The sequence below is a fragment of the Dendrobates tinctorius genome, unplaced genomic scaffold, assembly GCF_039654945.1.
Source record: "Dendrobates tinctorius isolate UK_male_01 unplaced genomic scaffold, ASM3965494v1 ptg000396l, whole genome shotgun sequence".
NCBI classification, from domain to species: domain Eukaryota; kingdom Metazoa; phylum Chordata; class Amphibia; order Anura; family Dendrobatidae; genus Dendrobates; species Dendrobates tinctorius.
Window position 1 is genome coordinate 3,750,651 of NW_027362062.1, and position 19,596 is coordinate 3,770,246.

At 45.6% G+C, this 19,596-nt stretch overlaps 1 protein-coding gene across 3 annotated transcripts; it reads right to left on the bottom strand.

Annotated features, from left to right (window-relative positions):
• Positions 1-5,775: 5,775 nt before the first annotated feature.
• On the bottom strand, positions 5,776-19,577 carry CENPL (centromere protein L). 3 transcript variants are annotated; one of them, XM_073563610.1, is made up of 5 exons: positions 19,437-19,577; positions 17,337-17,510; positions 16,754-17,005; positions 10,770-11,312; positions 5,776-7,130 (listed from the first exon to the last, which is right to left on the bottom strand). In XM_073563610.1, the coding sequence occupies exons 2-5, from the start codon at positions 17,505-17,507 to the stop codon at positions 7,056-7,058; spliced, it is 1,041 nt and encodes a 346-aa protein (XP_073419711.1). In that variant the 5' UTR covers positions 17,508-17,510; positions 19,437-19,577; the 3' UTR covers positions 5,776-7,055. The 3 variants fall into 3 exon arrangements, with proteins under 3 accessions (XP_073419711.1, XP_073419710.1, XP_073419712.1); XM_073563609.1 differs by having other exon boundaries at positions 19,413-19,570; XM_073563611.1 differs by having other exon boundaries at positions 19,490-19,528.
• Positions 19,578-19,596: the final 19 nt, after the last annotated feature.

The window sequence follows — 19,596 nt, forward strand, 5'->3', positions numbered from 1 at the left end:
GAAACTCCCTGGAGAAAGGTCCTTACTTGTGGCTTGTTAGCAATGCGCCTTTGGAAAAGCACTGAAAGCGCTGACACCTGGCTTTAAGTGTGCCTAGGGATAGCCTGACGTCCAGGCCCGATTGAAGAAAACCGAGTACCTTCGGGAGGGAATACGGGAGTGGGACCTGTCCGCGAGATTCGGACCAGGTAAAGAAAGCTCTCCAGGTACGGTAATAAATCTTGGCGGAGGCTGGCTTCCTTGCCCTGATCATGGTCGTAATGACATCTGGTGAGAGCCCTGCCTGGGTTAGAACCCAGGTTTCAAGGGCCACGCTGTCAAATTGAGAGCCCCTGAGTTCTGATGGTAGAACGGACCTTGTGACAGAAGGTCGTGACGGTCGGGGAGACGCCAGGGGGCGTCTGCTGTAAGTTGTACTATGTCGGCGTACCATGTACGTCTGGGCCAGTCCGGCGCAATCAGGATGGTTGGAACTCCCTCTTGTTTGATCTTCCTCATGACCCTGGAGATCAGGGGGAGGGGTGGAAAAATGTACAGAAGCTGGAACTGGGTCCAGTCCTGAACCAGGGCATCCGCTCCGAGCTACCGCGGATCGCGTGTCCTGGCCATGAAATTGGAGATCTTGGCATTGAAATGGGATGCCATTAGGTCCACGTCCGGGGTCCCCCAACGATGGCAGATCTGGTGAAAAATTTCGGGGTGGAGAGACCACTCCCCTGAGTCCATTCCTTGTCTGCTGAGGAAGTCGGCTTCCCAGTTGTCCACACCCGTAATGTGGACTGCAGAGAGTACCGACCTCGTATCTTCCGCCCAGTGGAGGATATGTGCCACTTCTCTCATCGCCTGGGCACTGCGGGTCCCGCCTTGGCGATTCACATATGCCACCGCCGTGGCGTTGTCCGACTATATACGTATGTGAGAGGCTGCCAACAAGTGATGAAAAGCTCTCAGTGCCAGGAAGATGGCCCGAATTTCCAGGATATTGATGGGCAAGGTCGCTTCCACTGGTGACCACTTGCCTTGTGCCCTGTGATGTAGGTGCACCGCACCCCAACCTGTCAGGTTTGCGTCGGTGGTCAAGACCTTCCATTGACCTGAGAGAAAGGAATTTTCCTCTCTCAAGCGGAATTGGCTTGAGCCACCAGTGTAGGGACCTCCTGGTTGACGATAACAACCGGAACTCCCTGTCGAGGGAGAAGGGATTCCTGTCCCAAGACTTGAGAATGGCTAGTTGAAGAGGCCTGAGGTGAAACTGGGCAAATGGTACCGCCTCCATTGCTGCTGCCATCCTGCTGAGGACTCTCATGGCAAACCGGAGAGATCGTGGAGGATTGCGGAGGAGTATGCAAACTCCCAGACGGAGAGCCAGTGCCTTGTCCCTGGGAAGGAGCACCAGACCCCTGGAGGTGTCGAATAGCATCCCCAGGAAGGTCAGGGACTGACTCGGGGTAGTCGATGACTTTTGTAAGCTGACTAACCAGCCCAAGCGACTCAGTGTCGATTGTGACTGAGACGCTGACCTCGCAGTCCTTGAAGGTGGAAGCCTTGATGAGAAGGTCGTCCAGGTATGGAACGACTACAATGCCTCTGGAGTGTAGAACGTCCATGGTGGCTGCCATGATCTTGGTAAACGTTCTGGGAGCCGTGGCGAGTCCGAACGGGAGCGCCACGAACTGATAGTGGTCCTGGTTGATTGCGAACCTGAGAAATCTTTGATGGGCGGGAGCAATTGGTATATGCAGGTATGCGTCTTGTATGTCTATGGAGGCGAGATATTCTCCCTGCTCCATGGACGCAATGATGGACCGAAGGGACTCCATGCGAAAATGCCGGACCCGTACGTATTTGTTGAGCTGTTTTAGGTCTAGTATGGGCCGGACGCTGCCTCCTTTCTTGGGGACTACGAATAGATTGGAGTAGAACCCTCGGAAGCGTTCGGTCACAGGAACCGGTACAACGACTCCTGCTTGAATGAGAGAGGAGACCGCTTGGTGGAAGGCACGAGCCTTGTCTGGCGGTTTTGGTGGGACAGAAAGGAAGAACCTGTTCGGTGGACTGGAAGTGAACTCTATCTTGTATCCGGAAGACACTATTTCCCTGACCCACCTGTCTTCTGAAATAGGCAGCCAGACTTGCTGAAAGAGAAGTCGCCCGCCTACCGGTGGGGTGTCTTCCGGAGTTCGTGAGTCATGATGAAGCAAAATTTTGAGGTTTTCCTCCCTTGGGCTTGGCTTGGCCTGCTTTCGACTGCCAGGTCCTGTCCGGCCTCTGCGCCGCCTGTGGGTTGTCCCTGCGTGGGGAGCGGTTACGATTTTGTGCTGGGCGCGAGACAGACCAGCCCGAAGAATTCCGAAAGGATCGGAATCGTGTTTGGTTACGCCGTTTAAACGTGCGTTTAGGTTTTAGTTGAGGGAGAGAGGTACTCTTACCCCCAGTGGCGTTGGATATTATTGTGTCCAACTTTTCACCAAAAAGCCGTCCACTAAGGTACGGGAGATGCGTGAGGGACGTCTTTGAGGCCGCATCCGCTTTCCATTCCCGCAGCCAGAGGATACGTCGAATTGTGATGGCGTTAGCTGCTATCCCCGCTACACCTCTTGCGGAGTCCAGGGCTGCATGAAGCATGTAATCTGCTACCACTGCTATTTGAACCGCTTGGTCCGAGAGCCCGGGATTTGAAACTTGGAGACCCTCTAGCAGTGTTTTGGCACAAGCTAGAATAGCCTTTGCCACCCAAACTGAAGCGAACGCGGGGGCCAGGGAGGCTCCTGCCGCTTCGAAAACTGAACGTTCCACCTGCCGGTCAGGTGTGTCCCTGAGGGTTGAGCTGTCTGGCAGTGAAAGTAGGGTCTGTGCTGCTAGTCTAGAGACTGGCGGGTCCACTTCGGGTGGATCTGTCCACTGCTTGGTGTCCTTTTGTGGAAAGGGGTACCTAGCCTCCAAATATTTGCGATTGGTAAATTTCTTCTCAGGCTGCGAAAACTGCTTAGTAAGGATCATCTGAAATTCCGGGTGGTTACAGAAAACCTTAGGTAGTTTCAGGACACCTTCAAAGCAAATTTTGTGTTCTGGGGCTTCCGGGGTTGGATCAGAAATGTCCAGCACCCGATGGATAGAAGAAATTATGTCTCCAACTAGCGCTGTATTGCTAGGGGGACAAGGGACTAGGGACCTCTCTATCTCGTCTGATTCAGAGTCACAGATGCCTTCCGAATCCTGGGTATCGCTGAGGCATTCCCTGGTGGGTGAGCTGGGGCGGAGGTCCTCTGTAGGCGGGGTTTGCTGCAGAGATCTGCGTTGTCCGTCTCTGGTAAGGGACGGTCTAGGAGACCTGGAGCTACGGTGTCTCTCCCTGGAGGGGGATGACCCTGTGCTATGGGATGCCGCAGAGGAACGGGACGTGTGGGCTCGCTTACGTCTGGGAGAGTCAGAAACGGCCCGTCCCTGAGTGGAGCTGTCCCTTTGCTGGGTAACGGACATAGCCGAGACGTGACCCTGCAGAGCCTGGAGTAACGTGGAGGTTAGGTTATCTATGGACTGTGTCATAGACTGCGACATCTGGGTAGCCCATTCCGGTGTGGTAGCAGTCACTGAAGCATTGGTAGGAGCCTCTTGGGTTCTGACCCAGTATTCTGGATACAGTCCCGACAGTGGGGGTACGTGAAGCCACTGCGGAGAGTGGTCTTGCAGGCTGTGCAGAATGCATAAAAGCAGTCCTGCCTGGTTCTCTTGTACCTTGAGCCTGGCATAGTGCTCAGAGGGTGGAAGGGCTGGCTATGAGAGAGCCGTACAGGGGTGGATATGCAGGGAAAACTTATAGGAGAGCCTTACAGGGATCCGGATTCACAGCCGAGCATAAGAGCCCGAGCTGTGATCTTACCCCACCAGTGTGCTCCTAGGTCCAGCGCCGAAGATCCACCGTCCTGTGCCCCCGGGAGACTAGCTGGCGTGTTACTGCTGATTTCCTCCCTTTGCCTGCATCAGAAATGGCCACCGGGAGTGAGGAGGGAGAAAGGGGCGGAGAACTGAGAAAGGGCACGCATAGTATGTAGAAACATGCCCTTTCTGCTTCGATCCGCCCCTTCTATGACACTGGAGTGTCATAATTGTCATCCGTGGGGCGGAGAGGAGGCGGCGGCTTCAACTAGGCCAAAGTCACAGCCTAAATTAGAAACCGATGCCCAGAAGGGCTCCAGGCCGGCGCAGTAGACCAGGAGGGGGTCGGATTTTAACCGGACCCCCCCCCAGATTGAAAGGCAGGCTAGCGGTGGGGCCGCAGTCTAAAGCGGGGCCCCGTGATGGGTCCACCTGCGGCGCTAGAAGTGATGCTGCCGTAGAGACAAGGGTGCAGGGAGCCCTGTGTGCCATGCCTGCCTGCACTCTCCCCCCGGCCCCGACAGAGGCCCACAGCTGGCTGGGGACACTGGATATCGTGCCGATTGCCATGGTGCAGACCCTACCTGTGGCGTCTCAACCTAATTCCCTCAGAGGGGGATTAAGGAGGGTGCTGCTGTTGCCATCAGGGGGCTTCTTCCTCGCCTCGACCTTAACCCAAGACCAAAAGGAATTGGGGAAGGAAGGGGGTCTCGACTTCGGACCAGCACCCGCAGGGCTGGGGAAGGAGCGACATGGGGAACTGCCATCTCAACTTCAACTGGGCACCCCAAAATCAGGGGCCGAGGCAGGAGCCATGTCGGGAGACTCACAGGAGACCTACTTTTCTTCATCTGTCATCCGGAAGAAAAAACACAAAAAAGAAAAAAAAAAAAAAAAAAAAAAATCTTTAGGTGTGCCTCCTTGCGACACTAAGCAAAAACTGGAGAAGGCTGATGCCGACCAGGGGTGTATACTGCAGAGGAAGAGCCATAGTTAATCTTTTTCAGATTATGCATAGTGTCGCTTCCTAGTGGACAGCAGCATAACACCCATGGTTCTGTGTCCCCCAGTGAGGCGACAGAGTAAACTGTTTTATTAGAGAGCACATACAAAAGGAGAGCAACTGATAGCGGGCAGACACAGAGGACAGCAGATCTAAAGTGCAGATCTGGCCTCCATGTTTCAGGGTTACTCTGCCTACAGCATCACTGCTAACTACTAAGGCCATGTTCACATTTTGCAACAGTAATTGTGGGTCCAAAAAAATGTGAATGTTACATATTGTATCTACTAGTTTCAGCAAAAAAAAAACAACAATCCTATTATGTTAAAGTCCAAACTCTGCAGACTTTCTCCTTTTTTGTATTTCATGCAGTTTTTCCAATTTTATGGCAGCTTGTAAAGGGTGAAACTTGAGTTGCATATCCAAGACAAAGCCTCATCATCTAACATGCTACGGATTAGGGAAAAAAAAAATTTAGCATCATGCCCTCAATTCCATATGTATTATTTCTGACAGAAGTGGATAGGTTATTGGGTAGAGCCTGGTTTAAAATGTATTGATGTAATAGAGTCTAATTTACCATTTCAGATTTTTTTTTTTTTAACTATTTGACACAATGATTTTAAACAGAATATAGTAGTCAAAACAGATACCCATGCCTTCTACCTAGTGCAGGACCTGAGGAGACTGAGCATGAATCTCTTTGGTGTCTTTAGAAGGTAAGTGGAGTGTAACCTGCAGGCTTTCTGGGCAGAAAATCTGCTGTTTTTTTTACAGTAGCAGCATTATGAATGAATAGGCATAAAATTTCATGCCCCTTCTGCTGAGACTATCTGCAGCTTCAATACATGAGATCTCCAGCACAGCAGTTTATGCAAAAGTCAAACCCTTGTAGCTTGTAGAACATGTCCATATGCCAAAGTTTATTGCAGGAAACCCATGTTTAATGACATTCCATATCTCAGGCCAGAACCAGGAAGTTAAAAAGAAGCAAGGATTTAACAAATCAGTCAGCTATTATATACCTTACAAAAGGAGGCAATTGACTGATCATCTGTTTTAAAATGTGTGCTCGCAAATAAAACAATACACTAGTCTTGGCACCCCTGCTGATCGGACACTTAAGGGGTCATTGCTCTCCTGTGAGGAAAGGAGCCTCTTCAAATATCCTCTCGGGATTGATGCTGGGACATACTGGCAAACACTGCACTCTTAGTAGCGGCGGTGAAATGTAACTTGTAAAAAAAAAAAAAAAAAAGTTTATTTCACAGACAGGATAATAACATACATACAATATTTTAAGGAAAGACTGACAGTTTTAAAAAATACAAACTTAAAAGTGCTTTGTCAATTAACAATGGATCCGCAGCCAGTGTCATAATCACAACGGTAACACATATTGAACAGATTTGGGGCTTATGTATGAAAACTGGAGCAAAGTAAAGCCAGGTTGTGACGGAAATTTTTAAAATTGCCTTTTTTTATATAAAAAAAATAAATCCAGTTTTTCATCTGTATTTTAATCAACTTTTTTTTTTTTTTACATTAACGATAAGAGGTCAAATGCATTTTACCAATTTCAAGTCTCCTGTTCAATCATTAGGAGGGCACTGCTCTCCAGCCACATGGCCTTCTGCTTGCCAGGGTGCTTGGTGAAGATTGAGCCGCTGGATCAAACCGAGTGCTTTCCGAAACAGATAGGGGAAACTTTGTATCGGAGGAGCACCGAGGCTGGATCCAGTGATCTGACCGGCTTTAGAGCAGCGCTTACAAGGTCTAAAGCAAACAGCTTGTAAGGGCTGCTCTCCTTGTGTAGGAAACCATAATAAAATGTAAAATCCCACCTTTCTTGACAGAGAATTCATAAGATATAAATTACAACGTTGCTTGTTTTACAAGTACTCTTTTTTTTACCCCATTTTAGATCCATTATAATTGAGGTTTTCAGTCTGCACAGGACTAATAAAACAGGAGTGTAACTGCTGGCTACAGCCGGCAACTGAAATTCCCATATAAGTCGTAGTCCAGGTTACACAGCCCCTTTAAGAGATGGCAGGAGGTGGTGACGAGGCACAGAATGCACTGCAAGGATCCGTTCTTCATGCGCATAAAACATATTGGAGAGGAGGAAGGCTCTGAATGTTGTGGATAAAGTCTCCGCTGAGAGTGCACCAGTTTAATACTGGATGTTATTCATTGCCAGTTCGGTGATAAATCCCAGCACTCGTACAAGGAAATCCTTACTGAGGAACTAGGGAGACAAAGAAGGAGAATTATATTTTGACTGAAGGAAGTACAAAAAATACAAAACACGTATTTTAAAAAAGGAAGCCTTGTACTAAGGTCAAGTAAAAAAAAAAACCAAAAAACAAAAAAAGGGTTTGAATTGGGGGGGGGGGGGGGGGGAGAGAGGGTCTCGGTCCAACAGTCATAAGATGTGCAGAACATTGCGCCCCTTATTGCGGAGATTCACCGCTTACAGAGCGACCGCTTTGTAGAGGTGGGTATCATCCACATCATTTTTCCCAGGCCATGATTTATGGCAGCCGTATATGAATTACCTTGTCAGTTGTACAAAGCGTATCTCAAAAATAGTGAGCGACCCCGAGGCCCAGGTATGAGGATCAATAACCGATCCATTGTGCTTCTTTCTGCAAAATGGTCATCCAACTAGAGATTCATATGAGAAGGGTCTTGAGTAAGCCCCTGGCTGCTATGGTGGACCATTGGTATAAGTCATGTGTGGTGGGGTTCGGATTGCCACAGGGATGGTTGCATGATATGGCCGAAATACTGCTGCGAGATTGACCGCGGTGGTTAGACCAGGGTTCCCCAACTCCAGTCCTCAAGGCCCACCAACAGATCATGTTTTCAGGATTTCCTTTGTATTGCACAGGTGAAGCAATTATCACCTGAGCAATAATAAGGAAATCCTGAAAACATGATCTGTTGGTGGGCCTTGAGTTGGGGAACCCTGGGTTAGACCATAGCAGTCAGAACTGCAGGTGGTGAGAACACCTTAAAAAGTCCATCGCAATTGTCTTCCCCGTATTTCCATGCCAAAAGGGACATAAAACTTCTATGGGGACCTTGTAAATTGACTGGCATTACAAAATAGTGATCCTCAGAGCTACGGCTTCATGTGAGCGGCTTCTTCTGCTCCTTTAGTTCATTATCCATGTAGTACTATGGCTCTTTTTAATGTGTATTAATCTATTTATATAAAGTATTTACATCCACCACATAGGTCACATAACGAGCCGCTGCGTATTATACACTCGAGTGTAATGAGACAAGTGATAATAAGACACCGGGGCTCAATAGGTAGTCTAAGGGTCCCATTACACTAAACGACACACCAGCGATCCCAACGATATGACCTGGTCAAGATCGCTGGTGTGTCGCTACACGATCGCTGGTGAGCTGTCAAACAGGGAGATATCACCAGCGATTAGGAACAGCGATGACGTGGGAACAAGCGCATGCGGTGCTTAGCTACCCACTGTTTACCTTGGATACCAGCACGAGCACGCTGGTATCCAAGGTAAACAGCGGGTAACTAAGCGACGCGCGCTTAGTTACCCACTGTATACCTTGGATACCAGCTCCCAGCGTCTGCTTACAGTGCTGGGAGCTCACTGATTGATGATCTCCCGCTGCCACACGCAGCGATGCATGCTGGCCAGCAGGAGACCAACAATCAAAAAATGGCCCAGGACATTAGAGCACGATCAGCGATACCCGGCAGGGGGGGACCGGTCACTGATACGTGTCACACACAGCGAGATCGCTGATGCGTCACAAAACTTGTGACTCAGCAGCGATCTCGCTTAGCGTGACAGGGGCTTAACAGTCCAGAAGTTGCAGGAAGTCTGGAATGAACAGATAAGTTTGTGTAGTGCTTGTCCTCAAGAAAAACAGTCACATCTGAGTGAATGGTACCAACCATATTAACACACGAGTGCCAACACAACAGGGTAAATGGCCGACACTTTAAAGAAAATTGATGACCTAATTGGATTCTGACTACAGCTGCCACGTAGCGAAAAAAAAAAAAAAAAAAAAAAAAAAAAAAATAATAATACAACATCTTTATAATATTAGGCTGTGGGAATATATACACTGCTCAAAAAAATAAAGGGAACATTAAAATTCCACATCCTAAATATCACAGAATGAAATATTCCAGGTGCAATTCATTACATAGTGGAATGTGCTAAATGACTATTCGAGCTGCAAACGTCTGGTTTGTAATGCAATATCTTCATAGGTGTATAGAGGCCCATTTCCAACAACCATCACTCCAGTGTTCTTATGGTACTTTGTGTTTGCCAGCTGTGTAAGGCAGCTAATGGATGGTTAGAATACCATTGAAAACCCTTGTGCAAGTATGTGAGCACAGCTGAAAACAGTTTGGCTGATTAGAGAAGCAATAAACCTGACCTTCAATTGAGCTAGTAGAGAATCTGGAGCATTTGTTGGTTCCATTGAACTCTCAAAATGGCCAGAAAAAAACAAAAAAAAAACAAAAAAACAAAAACAAAAAACAAAAAACAAAACTGCACAACTGAGCAACAAGACAAGTACATTAGTCTGGAGTTTGAGAAATCGACGCCTCACAGGTCCTCAACTGACAGCTTCGTTAAATAGTACACGCAAAACACCAGTGTCAACGTATACAGTGAAGAGGCGACTCCGGGATGCTGGCCTTCAGGGCAGAGTGGCAAAGAAAAAGCCATATCTGAGACTGGCTAATATGGGCAAAAGAACACAGACATTGGACAGAGGAAGATTGGTAAAAAGTGTTATGGACAGGCAAATCCAAGTTTGAGGTGTTTAGATCACACAGAACATTTGTGAGACGCAGAACAACTGAAAAGATGCTGAAAGAGTGCCTGATGCCATCTGCCAAGCATGGTGGAGGAAATGTGATGGCCTGCGGTTGCTTTGGTGCTGGTTAAGTGGGAGATTTTTACAAGGTAAAAGGGATTTTGAATAAGGAAGGCTATCGCTCCATTTTGCAACGCCACATCTTACCCTGTGGACAGTGCTTGATTGGAGCCAATTTCATCCTACAACAGGACAATGTCCCAAAGCACACCTTCAAATTATGCAAGAACTATTTAGGGAAGAAGCAGGCAGCTGGGATTCTATCTGTAATGGAGTGGCCAGCGCAGTCACCAGATCTCAACCCCATTGAACTGTTGTGGGAGCAGCTTGACCGTATGGTACGCAAAAAGTGCCCATCAAGCCAAACCAACTTGTGGGAGGGTATTCTGGAAGCATGGGGTGAAATTTCTCCAGATTACCTAAGCAAATTAACTGCTAGAATGCCAAAGGTCTGCAATGCTGGAATTGCTGCAAAGGAGTATTCTGTGACGAAAGCAAAGTTTGAAGGAGAAAATTATTTCAAATAAAAATCTTTTTTGCGAACCTTGTCAATGTCTGGACTAGATTTTAAATTCATTTGGCTTCATTTGATTAATAAAAGTATGAGTTCATGGAAAAACACAAAATTGTCTGGGTGACCCCAAACTTTTGAACGGTAGTGTAAAAATAATCAATGTAAATCAAAATTACTTTCCCATGGAGGGCTGGATTTGGAATGATGCTCAAAATCAAAGTGGAAAGCCAAATTACAGACTAATTCAACTTCAGTGGAAAATGATGCTCAGTAGTGTGTGGGGCCTCCACCTGGGCATGCTTCTGATAAGGCAGGTGTTCTCCTGAGGGACACCTAGCTGTGTCTGTCAGCATTGTGTCCAGAGCATACAACAGGAGACAAGCCAGTATAACAGGAGTCATTGAGGGGGCCGTAGGAGGGCAGCAACTCAGCACCAAGGCTGCTACCTCTTCCTTTCTGCAAGGAAAAACAGCATGAACCACTCACCTTCACTTTTCCTTCGTGTTGTGCCGACGCCACAGATGCCGTCACCTTGACAAGATGTGTGGCTGATAAGTGAATTTTAAAGTGTCTGAAGAAATGTGAACAGAGACATTGAAATAAATGTTCCACTTCCTCCAGTGTGACCTCATCTTGTGATTTGTGAATATCGTTCCATAAAATTTTCAAGTCCTCCGTTTTGATGCCGTAAGAAATAGTCACGTGAGGCTCAACTGGCAAAGAAAAAAGGAGCTCTGTGTTCCTCATGTGCCCGTGCACTTCACACCCGGTCCACATAGCTGCAAACCACGTAAGGTCCTGAGAACTGATCAGCAGTTTACCAAAGCAACAGTCAAAGTTTCTTTGGAACCAGATTCCCACTAGAGTGGTGAGGGTCTCTGCGCCATTATACAGGAAAAGTGGCAGGCACGTAAAGGTCTCTGGTATCCCCTCCAATACATCATCTTCTGCGTACGTCCCGCAAAACCAACCTGTCCACACTATCGGGTCCTGTGCGCCTGCCTTGGCGAGTGGTGGCTTAGACGAAATCTTTGGTGAGAACAAGAAAAGAGAAGAATGCAATAATATTTAGCAGGTTTTTTTATCTTTGTACTTAAACATGCAAAATTAAGTTTTTAAAAAAAAAAAAATTAGACTCAGCATAGACAGAAATTGTAATTTATAACAGGATCTGACCATTGAAACTCCTACTGAGACCCTCAGTCAGACAGAATGATGTGTATAGATTTGTTTTCAGAAATTGGATCATACTAAGGTGTTGACTAGCTTATGCACATGTTAATTGCAATGATATTGGCTACTCTGACTTTTAGATAATCATGTCATTTATTTGGAAGTAAACATCTTAAGGGTTGAGAACTGCCAAGTGTAAAACCGCAATGGAACATTTATCTTAATGGATGCTGGCTAGGAAAAGTATTAACACAAAAGCTGGGGGGTTCCGAGTTTTTTCTATGACATCATTCAGACTGATGGTGTTGAACGTCCCTAATTTTGGTGATAACATTGTGTCTGCACATATCTGCAGGGACATGTACACCACTTGCAGGTGTCACACGCATGTGTCCCAGCAGACATGTGCTTTCAACGTCAGCGGCTTTCAACTCTAACTGATTTCCCCTGCACCGTGGCCCGCGGGAGCTGTGAAGCAGTGGATCATCAGTGAACCCCTGTGCAAGGTAAACCAGATAAAGGGCACTAATCTAAACTGCAGCCACATGATTCAAAAGTTCAAAAGATTGTCGAGACTCCCAGTATTTGGACCCATATGAATCAAAAACAAATTTCTCAAGACCGTGTGGGGTACCTACACCAATCAGTGTGATATATTTGCAATATTCCATTGTATCATGGGAATCAAGAAACACGGGGGCACCACTGACAAACAGGGATCCAAACCTGACCCATACAAATGTGTAACTATGAAAAAAAAAAAAAAAAAAAAAAAAAAAAAGAAAAAAGGAATGGGCCACAAAAAGAGGATCACCTGAGGCAGGATTTTAGCACAATTAAAGTTTACAATCTTTAATAAGACACATAAGACAAGCAATCAAACAATTAAAAACATTAAAATTTGTCACACGTGACATACAAGAATCTATAGGCTCCTAATAGAACCAAAATCTCATAGCAGAAACACTCCACATGATATAATAACTTATAGGGAGAAAAGCTTTAGGACCATATAAATAGCATACCATAATAAGGACACCCTACAGGCTCAGTCGTCATTACAGGCTGGTGTGCACACATTATAAATATAGAGGCTGAATAGAGCAACACAATAGTAAACCATTGTTACCAACATGCATGGCATTTAGTATATACATGAAAGGGGAACATTTAAAGCATGCAACCAAAAATAAATAGTACATGTAGGACAAACATGGTTCCTCAAAAGTTTAGACACTTAAAGGGCTTAAATAGCAAGTCCATAAGTAGAGTCACAAAGACTTACATTTATTGCCCCTATACACCTCACAATATCAACCCCTAATGGGCCTGCAGGGGTGAATAATGAAGGCTAAAATAGCCACCCATGACATAATACAGCATGTCCCCAAGTTATCAGTACAAGATGCTCATATACCAGGTGGGGTGGAATCTGAAGGAGCCAAAATCCCCCTTTACAGCCACCCCACAGTATCTAACCTTTCAATACCCAACCTCTGAGCATGCAGAGTCAAAAAATGAAGGCTAAGATAGCCACCTATGGAGAATACATAGCAATACCCTAGATTAAATGTGCCAAAAGGCCATATAAAGTGGAGTGAAGACTGAGACAGAGGAGACCCGACGCTTGTTGTGGCTTCGTCAGGGGTACTAACTGCCCATCTTGTGTGTCCTTTTATACAATTAAACAAATTAATAATAGAGCGCAGCTGCGCTAACGCTTACCAGAGACATAGAAGGCATACACCCGGTGTTTGACAATGAATGGCCCACATGTCACAGCTAATTCAATGCAGTGCGCAGGTGCTGGCGTCTGTAACCCGGAAATGGATGAAAGGTCATAGCAATTTGGACCTACTGCGCTTGCGCATAATGCCAAGTACTGGCAAATACTAAGGGCATGTAAGGACATGTCTATGCGCAAGCGCTGACATACCAGCAGAAAAAAAAAAAAAAAGACCATGTCGCAAATCAATTCAGTCTAGTGCGCACACACTGGCGACTACAGTCTGACAAAGGTTGAAAAGTTATTAAAGTTAAACCCATTGCGCATGTACCACAAAATTTATTAGACAGTTAGAATCTGCGCACTATGTACTTTGGTGATGTCCAATGTTACGGGCATATAAATTCTGCCCACTAAAGATTTTTATACCAGAATCCGAAGTCTTACGATTATATGGTAAATCCGCGCCAGTACTCCAATGTAAAAAAGCGACAGCAATTTCATAGCAGTTTAGACACATTGAGTGTGTGCAAAATACCAAGTGTTGGCAAATACTAAGGGCATACAGAGATACGTCAGTGCGCAAGCGCCGACATGTACCGGCAACATAACCATGCCGCAAATCCATTCAGTCTAGTGCACTGGCTCAAGACCCATTTCGCATACGCGAGTTACCAAATAATGGCAAATACTGAGGGCATACAAAAATATATATGTCCATGCGCAGGCATGTACCAGCAATAAAGAGAACCATGTCGCAAATCAATTGGTCTAGTGCGCAGGCAGCTACAACCTAAAAGAGGATGAGAAGTCATTAAAGTTAGAGTTACACCCATTACACATGCACCGCATACCAAGTAGTGGCAAATATTCAAGGCATAAATAGATATATTTTATTTTTGCGCAGGCGCCGGCGTCTAAAGCCCACCAGTATCGAACTCATTATACATCCAAGAATCATAGCGGTTAGAGCCTTCACACTCGCTCACCAATTAATTGATCCACGAGTTTAGCTTTGTGAACGTTAGTGTTTATGCGTTTGACCTAACTTACTAACTAACCTTAGGTCATTGATCAAATGCTTTCAAAAGTTTTGCTGCCTTTTGATATTGGCGCACTGGCGTGGATCTATTAATTACAAAACTCAGGGTTGTTTGGTATTAGAATCTTTAATGGGCAAATTTTTTTAGGCCTGTAACAACTATCACCACTAGTCTATATGGTGAGCGAGTGTGAAGGCTCTAACCGCTATGATTCTTGGATGTATAATGAGTTCGATACTGGTGGGCTTTAGACGCCGGCGCAAAAATATATATATCTATTTATGCCTTGAATATTTGCCACTACTTGGTATGCGGTGCATGTGTAATGGGTGTAACTTTAATGACTTCTCATCCTCTTTTAGGTTGTAGCTGCCAGCACCTGCGCACTAGACCAATTGATTCGCGACATGGTTCTCTTTATTGCTGGTACATGCCGGCGCCTGCGCATGGACATATATATTTTTGTATGCCCTCAGTATTTGCCATTATTTGGTAACTCACGTGTGCGCAATGGGTCTTGAGCCGGTGCACTAGACTGAATGGATTTGTGGCATAGTCTTACTTGTTGCCGGTACATGTCGGCACTTGCGCACTGACATATCTCTGTATGCCCTTAGTATTTGCCAGCACTTGGTATTTTGGCTAAACTGCTATGAAATTGCTGTCGCTTTTTTACATTGGAGTACTGACGCAGATTTACCATATAATCGTAAGACTTAGGATTCTGGTATAAAAACCTTTAGTGGGCAGAATTTATATGCCCGTTAACATTGGCCATCACCAAAGTACATAGTGTGCAGATTCTAGCTGTCTAATAAATTTTGTGGTACATGCGCAATAGGTTTAGCTTTAATAACTTTTCAACCTTTGTCAGACTGTAGTCGCCAGCACGTGCGCACTAGACTGAATTGATTTGCGACATGGTCTTTTTATTTTTTACTGCTGGTATATGTCGGCGCTTGCACATAGACATGTCCTTATAGTTATATGCCCTTCGTATTCGCCAGTACTTGGCATTTTGCGCAAGCGCAGTTTAGCTCCTTCAGATTCCACTCCGCCTGGTATATGAGCCTCTTGTACTGGGACATGCTGTATTATGTCATGGGTGGCTATTTTAGCCTTCATTATTCACCCCTGCAGGCCCGATATTGTGAGGTGTATAGGGGCAATAAATGTAAGTCTTTGTGACTCTACTTAAATAGCAAGTCCAAAAGCCCTTTAAGTGTCTAAAGTTTTGAGAAACCATGTTTGTCCTACATGTACTATTTATTTTTGGTTACATGTTTTAAATGTTCCCCTTTCATGTATATACTAAATGCCATGCATGTTGGTAACAATGGTTTATTATTGTGTTGCTCTATTCAGCCTCTATATTTATAATGTGTGCACACCAGCCTGTAATAACAAACTGAGCCTGTAGGGTGTCCTTATTATGGTATGCTATTTATATGGTCATAAAGCTTTTCTCCCTATAAGTTGTTATATCATGTGGAGAGTTTCTGCATGAGATTTTGGTTCTATTAGTTTATAGATTCTTGTATGTCACATGAGTGACGAATTTTAATGTTTTTAATTGTTTGAGTTCTTGTCTTATGTGTCTTAATAAAGATTGTAAACTTTAATTGTGCTAAAATCCTGCCTCAGGTGATCCTTTTTGTGGCCCATTCCTTTTTTTTTTTTTTTTTTTTTTTTACACATTGTTTCATGGGAATGGAATATCCCTTTAACAAGGACTATGTATGACAAATGACTAAGGAACGCAATGAGGGTTGTAAGAAGCACAAGACACGTAGTATGCATCTGTAATGGCGTTGAATTTTCAGTCTCATAAAAAAAAAAAAAAAAAGAAAAAAAACCAAAGAAAGATACTATATGCAATGAAACAGTATGAACAGTTCTACTACGCTTTATGCATCAGTTTTTTTTATGCAGTCTTCAAAATCTTTACTTGCTGCTGTCACTCAAAAAGAACCTCCGTGGTTTACTTTATGTGGATACAAATCAGAATAAAAATGCTACAAAATTGTGGCACAGATTAAAATGATCGGTTATGCCTTGTGCTCTTCACAGAGGGCTGGGTAAGACAACCAGATCTGTATGGTATGTGAGCCAACATGTCTGTCACAGTCAGAGCACTATGAACTGTATATTTCAGGTCCTTGGACCCACCGCCGGTTCATGCATCACATAGAGCGACACATGGATGTGTGAATGTATATAGTGTGGACCAGGTTTGCATTTTTGGCCTCCATGTAATGTTGGCAAATAACAGGGTCATCTGGCGCAGAGCACTTCTGTATCAGGAGATGAGCGGGGTTGATGATGTCGCGTCTACACGCACTTGCCGGGACACATGCACAATTGTCAGATATATTCTTGTCCTACTCAGAATAAGATGTGCATAATACCTGCTGATCGTGCACGTGTCCCAGGAGGTGCATGTAGATGTGACGCCATTGACCCTGCTCATCCCCTGATGCAGAAGTGATCTGCGCCTGACAGCCCTATCAAGTTAGCTACAATCTTACCTGTATAAGTAATGCAAGTGGATCGCTGTCCTTTCCCTTGAGTCCAGGTAAAGAGGAAAACGTGGCCTTTAGGTTCAGATCTGAGCCTACGTCAATGGCAAGACCCTTCTGTTTCTCGGCAGCTATGTGGGCAGACAGAAGCCTGGAATACTCCTTCAGTCGGGTGTAGGAGAACTTATACATTGGGGTCACGCTGTACAGACTCCATTGTTTTTGGGTGAGCAAAGCAGCCTTCGCCGGGTCAAGTGTCTCCTGCAATTGCAAATAATTTACATATCAGCTCTAAGGTAGATCTGCAATTTGGGGAGTCCGCTTGCTTGGCCACTAGAAATGATGGTATAGGGCGGCACTACATATAGCACAATTCTCAAGATCGTTCTAGGCCTAGAAACGGGATCAGCATTGTTCAGACATTTATGCACTGTGCAATACGGACTCAGCCTTATTATGGATCCATATCCTTCCTGGAGAGATCATACTATCTATAGCTGGGTAATGGACTCCATATGATGCAATTGGAGCTTGTCCCATGCTCGAGGTATGAGTCATTACTGTATAATGAGTAAAAAAAAAAGAAAATCACCTCTAAGGGTGTGCTCTGTGGGATTTTTCTTTTAGACAAACTTCGAAGGGCAGAGCGTCGACGTGTAGAGGCTAAACTTCCGGGAGGGTACCTGGAGCTGTGAAAATGACTGCTCCTCCGTGACGATGACCTACTTTCAGGGGTAGACACCCCATTTGTAGGAGTTTGCATATCCTATAAAAGAAACAAAACACCACTCATTGTATATAACACACTGATAGCGAAGAGCATCGAGTCATCAGATTAGAGGCATCAAAGAGTGCAAGTCTAACAATGATGGCGCCATTTTTGATGAACATATAGAAGTCAACTGTGTAGAGTTCGAAGAACTTTTATAAAGAATGCAGAGACTGAGCCGATAATATACTAAGGGTGTAAAGGTGAACCGTTTTTTGGAAAATCGCAGTGAAGTACCCAACGCTATTTCATCGAGTGACACACTGCAATGCAGCTCAGTGTAATCGTACTATTAATTGTGCTTAGAAGGTTCCTCCCAACTTTAAAAATAATGACCTATCCATGTGGCAGGCGATAAGTGTCCAATCAGTGGGGGGGTCTGACCGCTAGGACCCCGCAAACTCCAAAACCAGGATGCTCCGATGGACGATTCCAGAACTGGAGGTTGGACCCCAACTAATGTAGGCAATAGCTTTCAATATTGGGAACAACTCCTTCAAGTGACTGCAGTCACTCACCTGGGGGGGGGGGGACTCGTTCCTTGTACCTGCATTACTGCTTAGGCCTGTTTCACACTTCCGTTTTTGTGTCCGCCAAACGGATCCGTTTCCGTTTTTTTGACGGAAACTGATGCCAACGGATCCGTTTTTTAAAAACGGATCCGTTTTTTTGACGGATCCGCGGTAACCGTAATGGAAGTCTATGGGACAAAAAAAACGGATCCTGCAAAAAATGGCGGATCCGTTTTTTTACGGAAAACAACGGATTTTGACGGATTTGAAAAAACGGAAGTGTGAAACAGGCTTTAAAGGGGTTATCTGACCCTGTGCAGCAGTACCAATGACTAAGACCTCGCTGACACCATCACAATTGCCCTGTTCATTACAGGTGTACAATATCCATCAATGATGCATGCCGCAGGGTTTTAATGTATCGGCACCGCTCACCTCTGATGCAAAAGTAACACCGGATTACCCCTTTAAGCCACTGATTGATGACGTGACTTACGTGAACGCTGCAGACAATCAGGTAAGTAAACACAAGATCCAGGAAAGGATGACTGGAGTGTTATACTGCAGGGCATGAAACAGATCACGATTATCTTTATCAACTCCCATTTTATGAGGGTATGTTTCCAGTGTCAGGATTTGCTGCGGATTGGATGCGGCATACCAGATGTTACAGCATAGTGGAGGGGATTTAATAAAATCCCATCTCCACTATGTGTGCAAATACGTAGGTGGCAGACCTGTGTATACGCACATGCGGCGTGTCTTTATAGACCGCTGCATGTCTATTTATCCTGGGGAGACGCTCCGTCTCTGCAAGATAAATAGCACCGTGCTACGTATAGGATGCAGTGATTCCGCAAGTGTTCAATGGGCGGCGCGGGTATCCACTGCGTGCAAAGCGCAGCAATTCCGTAACGTGGACACATACCCTTAAGGGTCTCGCCGATGAAAACAAGGTGAAACCCTTCCCCACAGGAGAGGTGAGAACTTACTGATTTGGTGGCGGTCCGACAGGCAAGACCTAAAACTAGTTATCGCCTATTGACATGGGGGGGCTTGCGCTAATCAGCAGCTTCCATGCTCCTTTCAAAATGGATCAGCAGTGCACATGCCCCCCCCCCCATCATCACTCCATTATCACTCCATTCAGTCATTCTCTAGGGGGCTGTCGAAAAATAAAAAAGCCAAGTGCAGCCCCCTAGAGAATGAATGGAGCGATAGGCGAGTTTATATAGAAGCAAAACCAAATCCAAGAGCTACAAATTTACAAAAAAAAAAAAAAAAATATGGGAAAAGCTTTTTTTTGTGCTAATTTGCGGCCGTTCCATTTGCAGCTAGCGCTCTGGGATGCGCACAGTGCCGCCAGCTCTCCGTACAGAACACGTACGGTAAGTGTCAGTAAGGCCCTTACGCCAGGACGGGAGGAGGCGCCGGCTCCCGCTCGCAGTGCCCAGCTCTCCTCACCACCGGCGCCGTGGTCGCAGCTCACTGTACGCCGGGCGCTGTGCAGTCCTCCGCCTCCATTTTGGCGGTTACGCTTTTTAAATTTTTTTTCCCCCCCACTCCCTCCC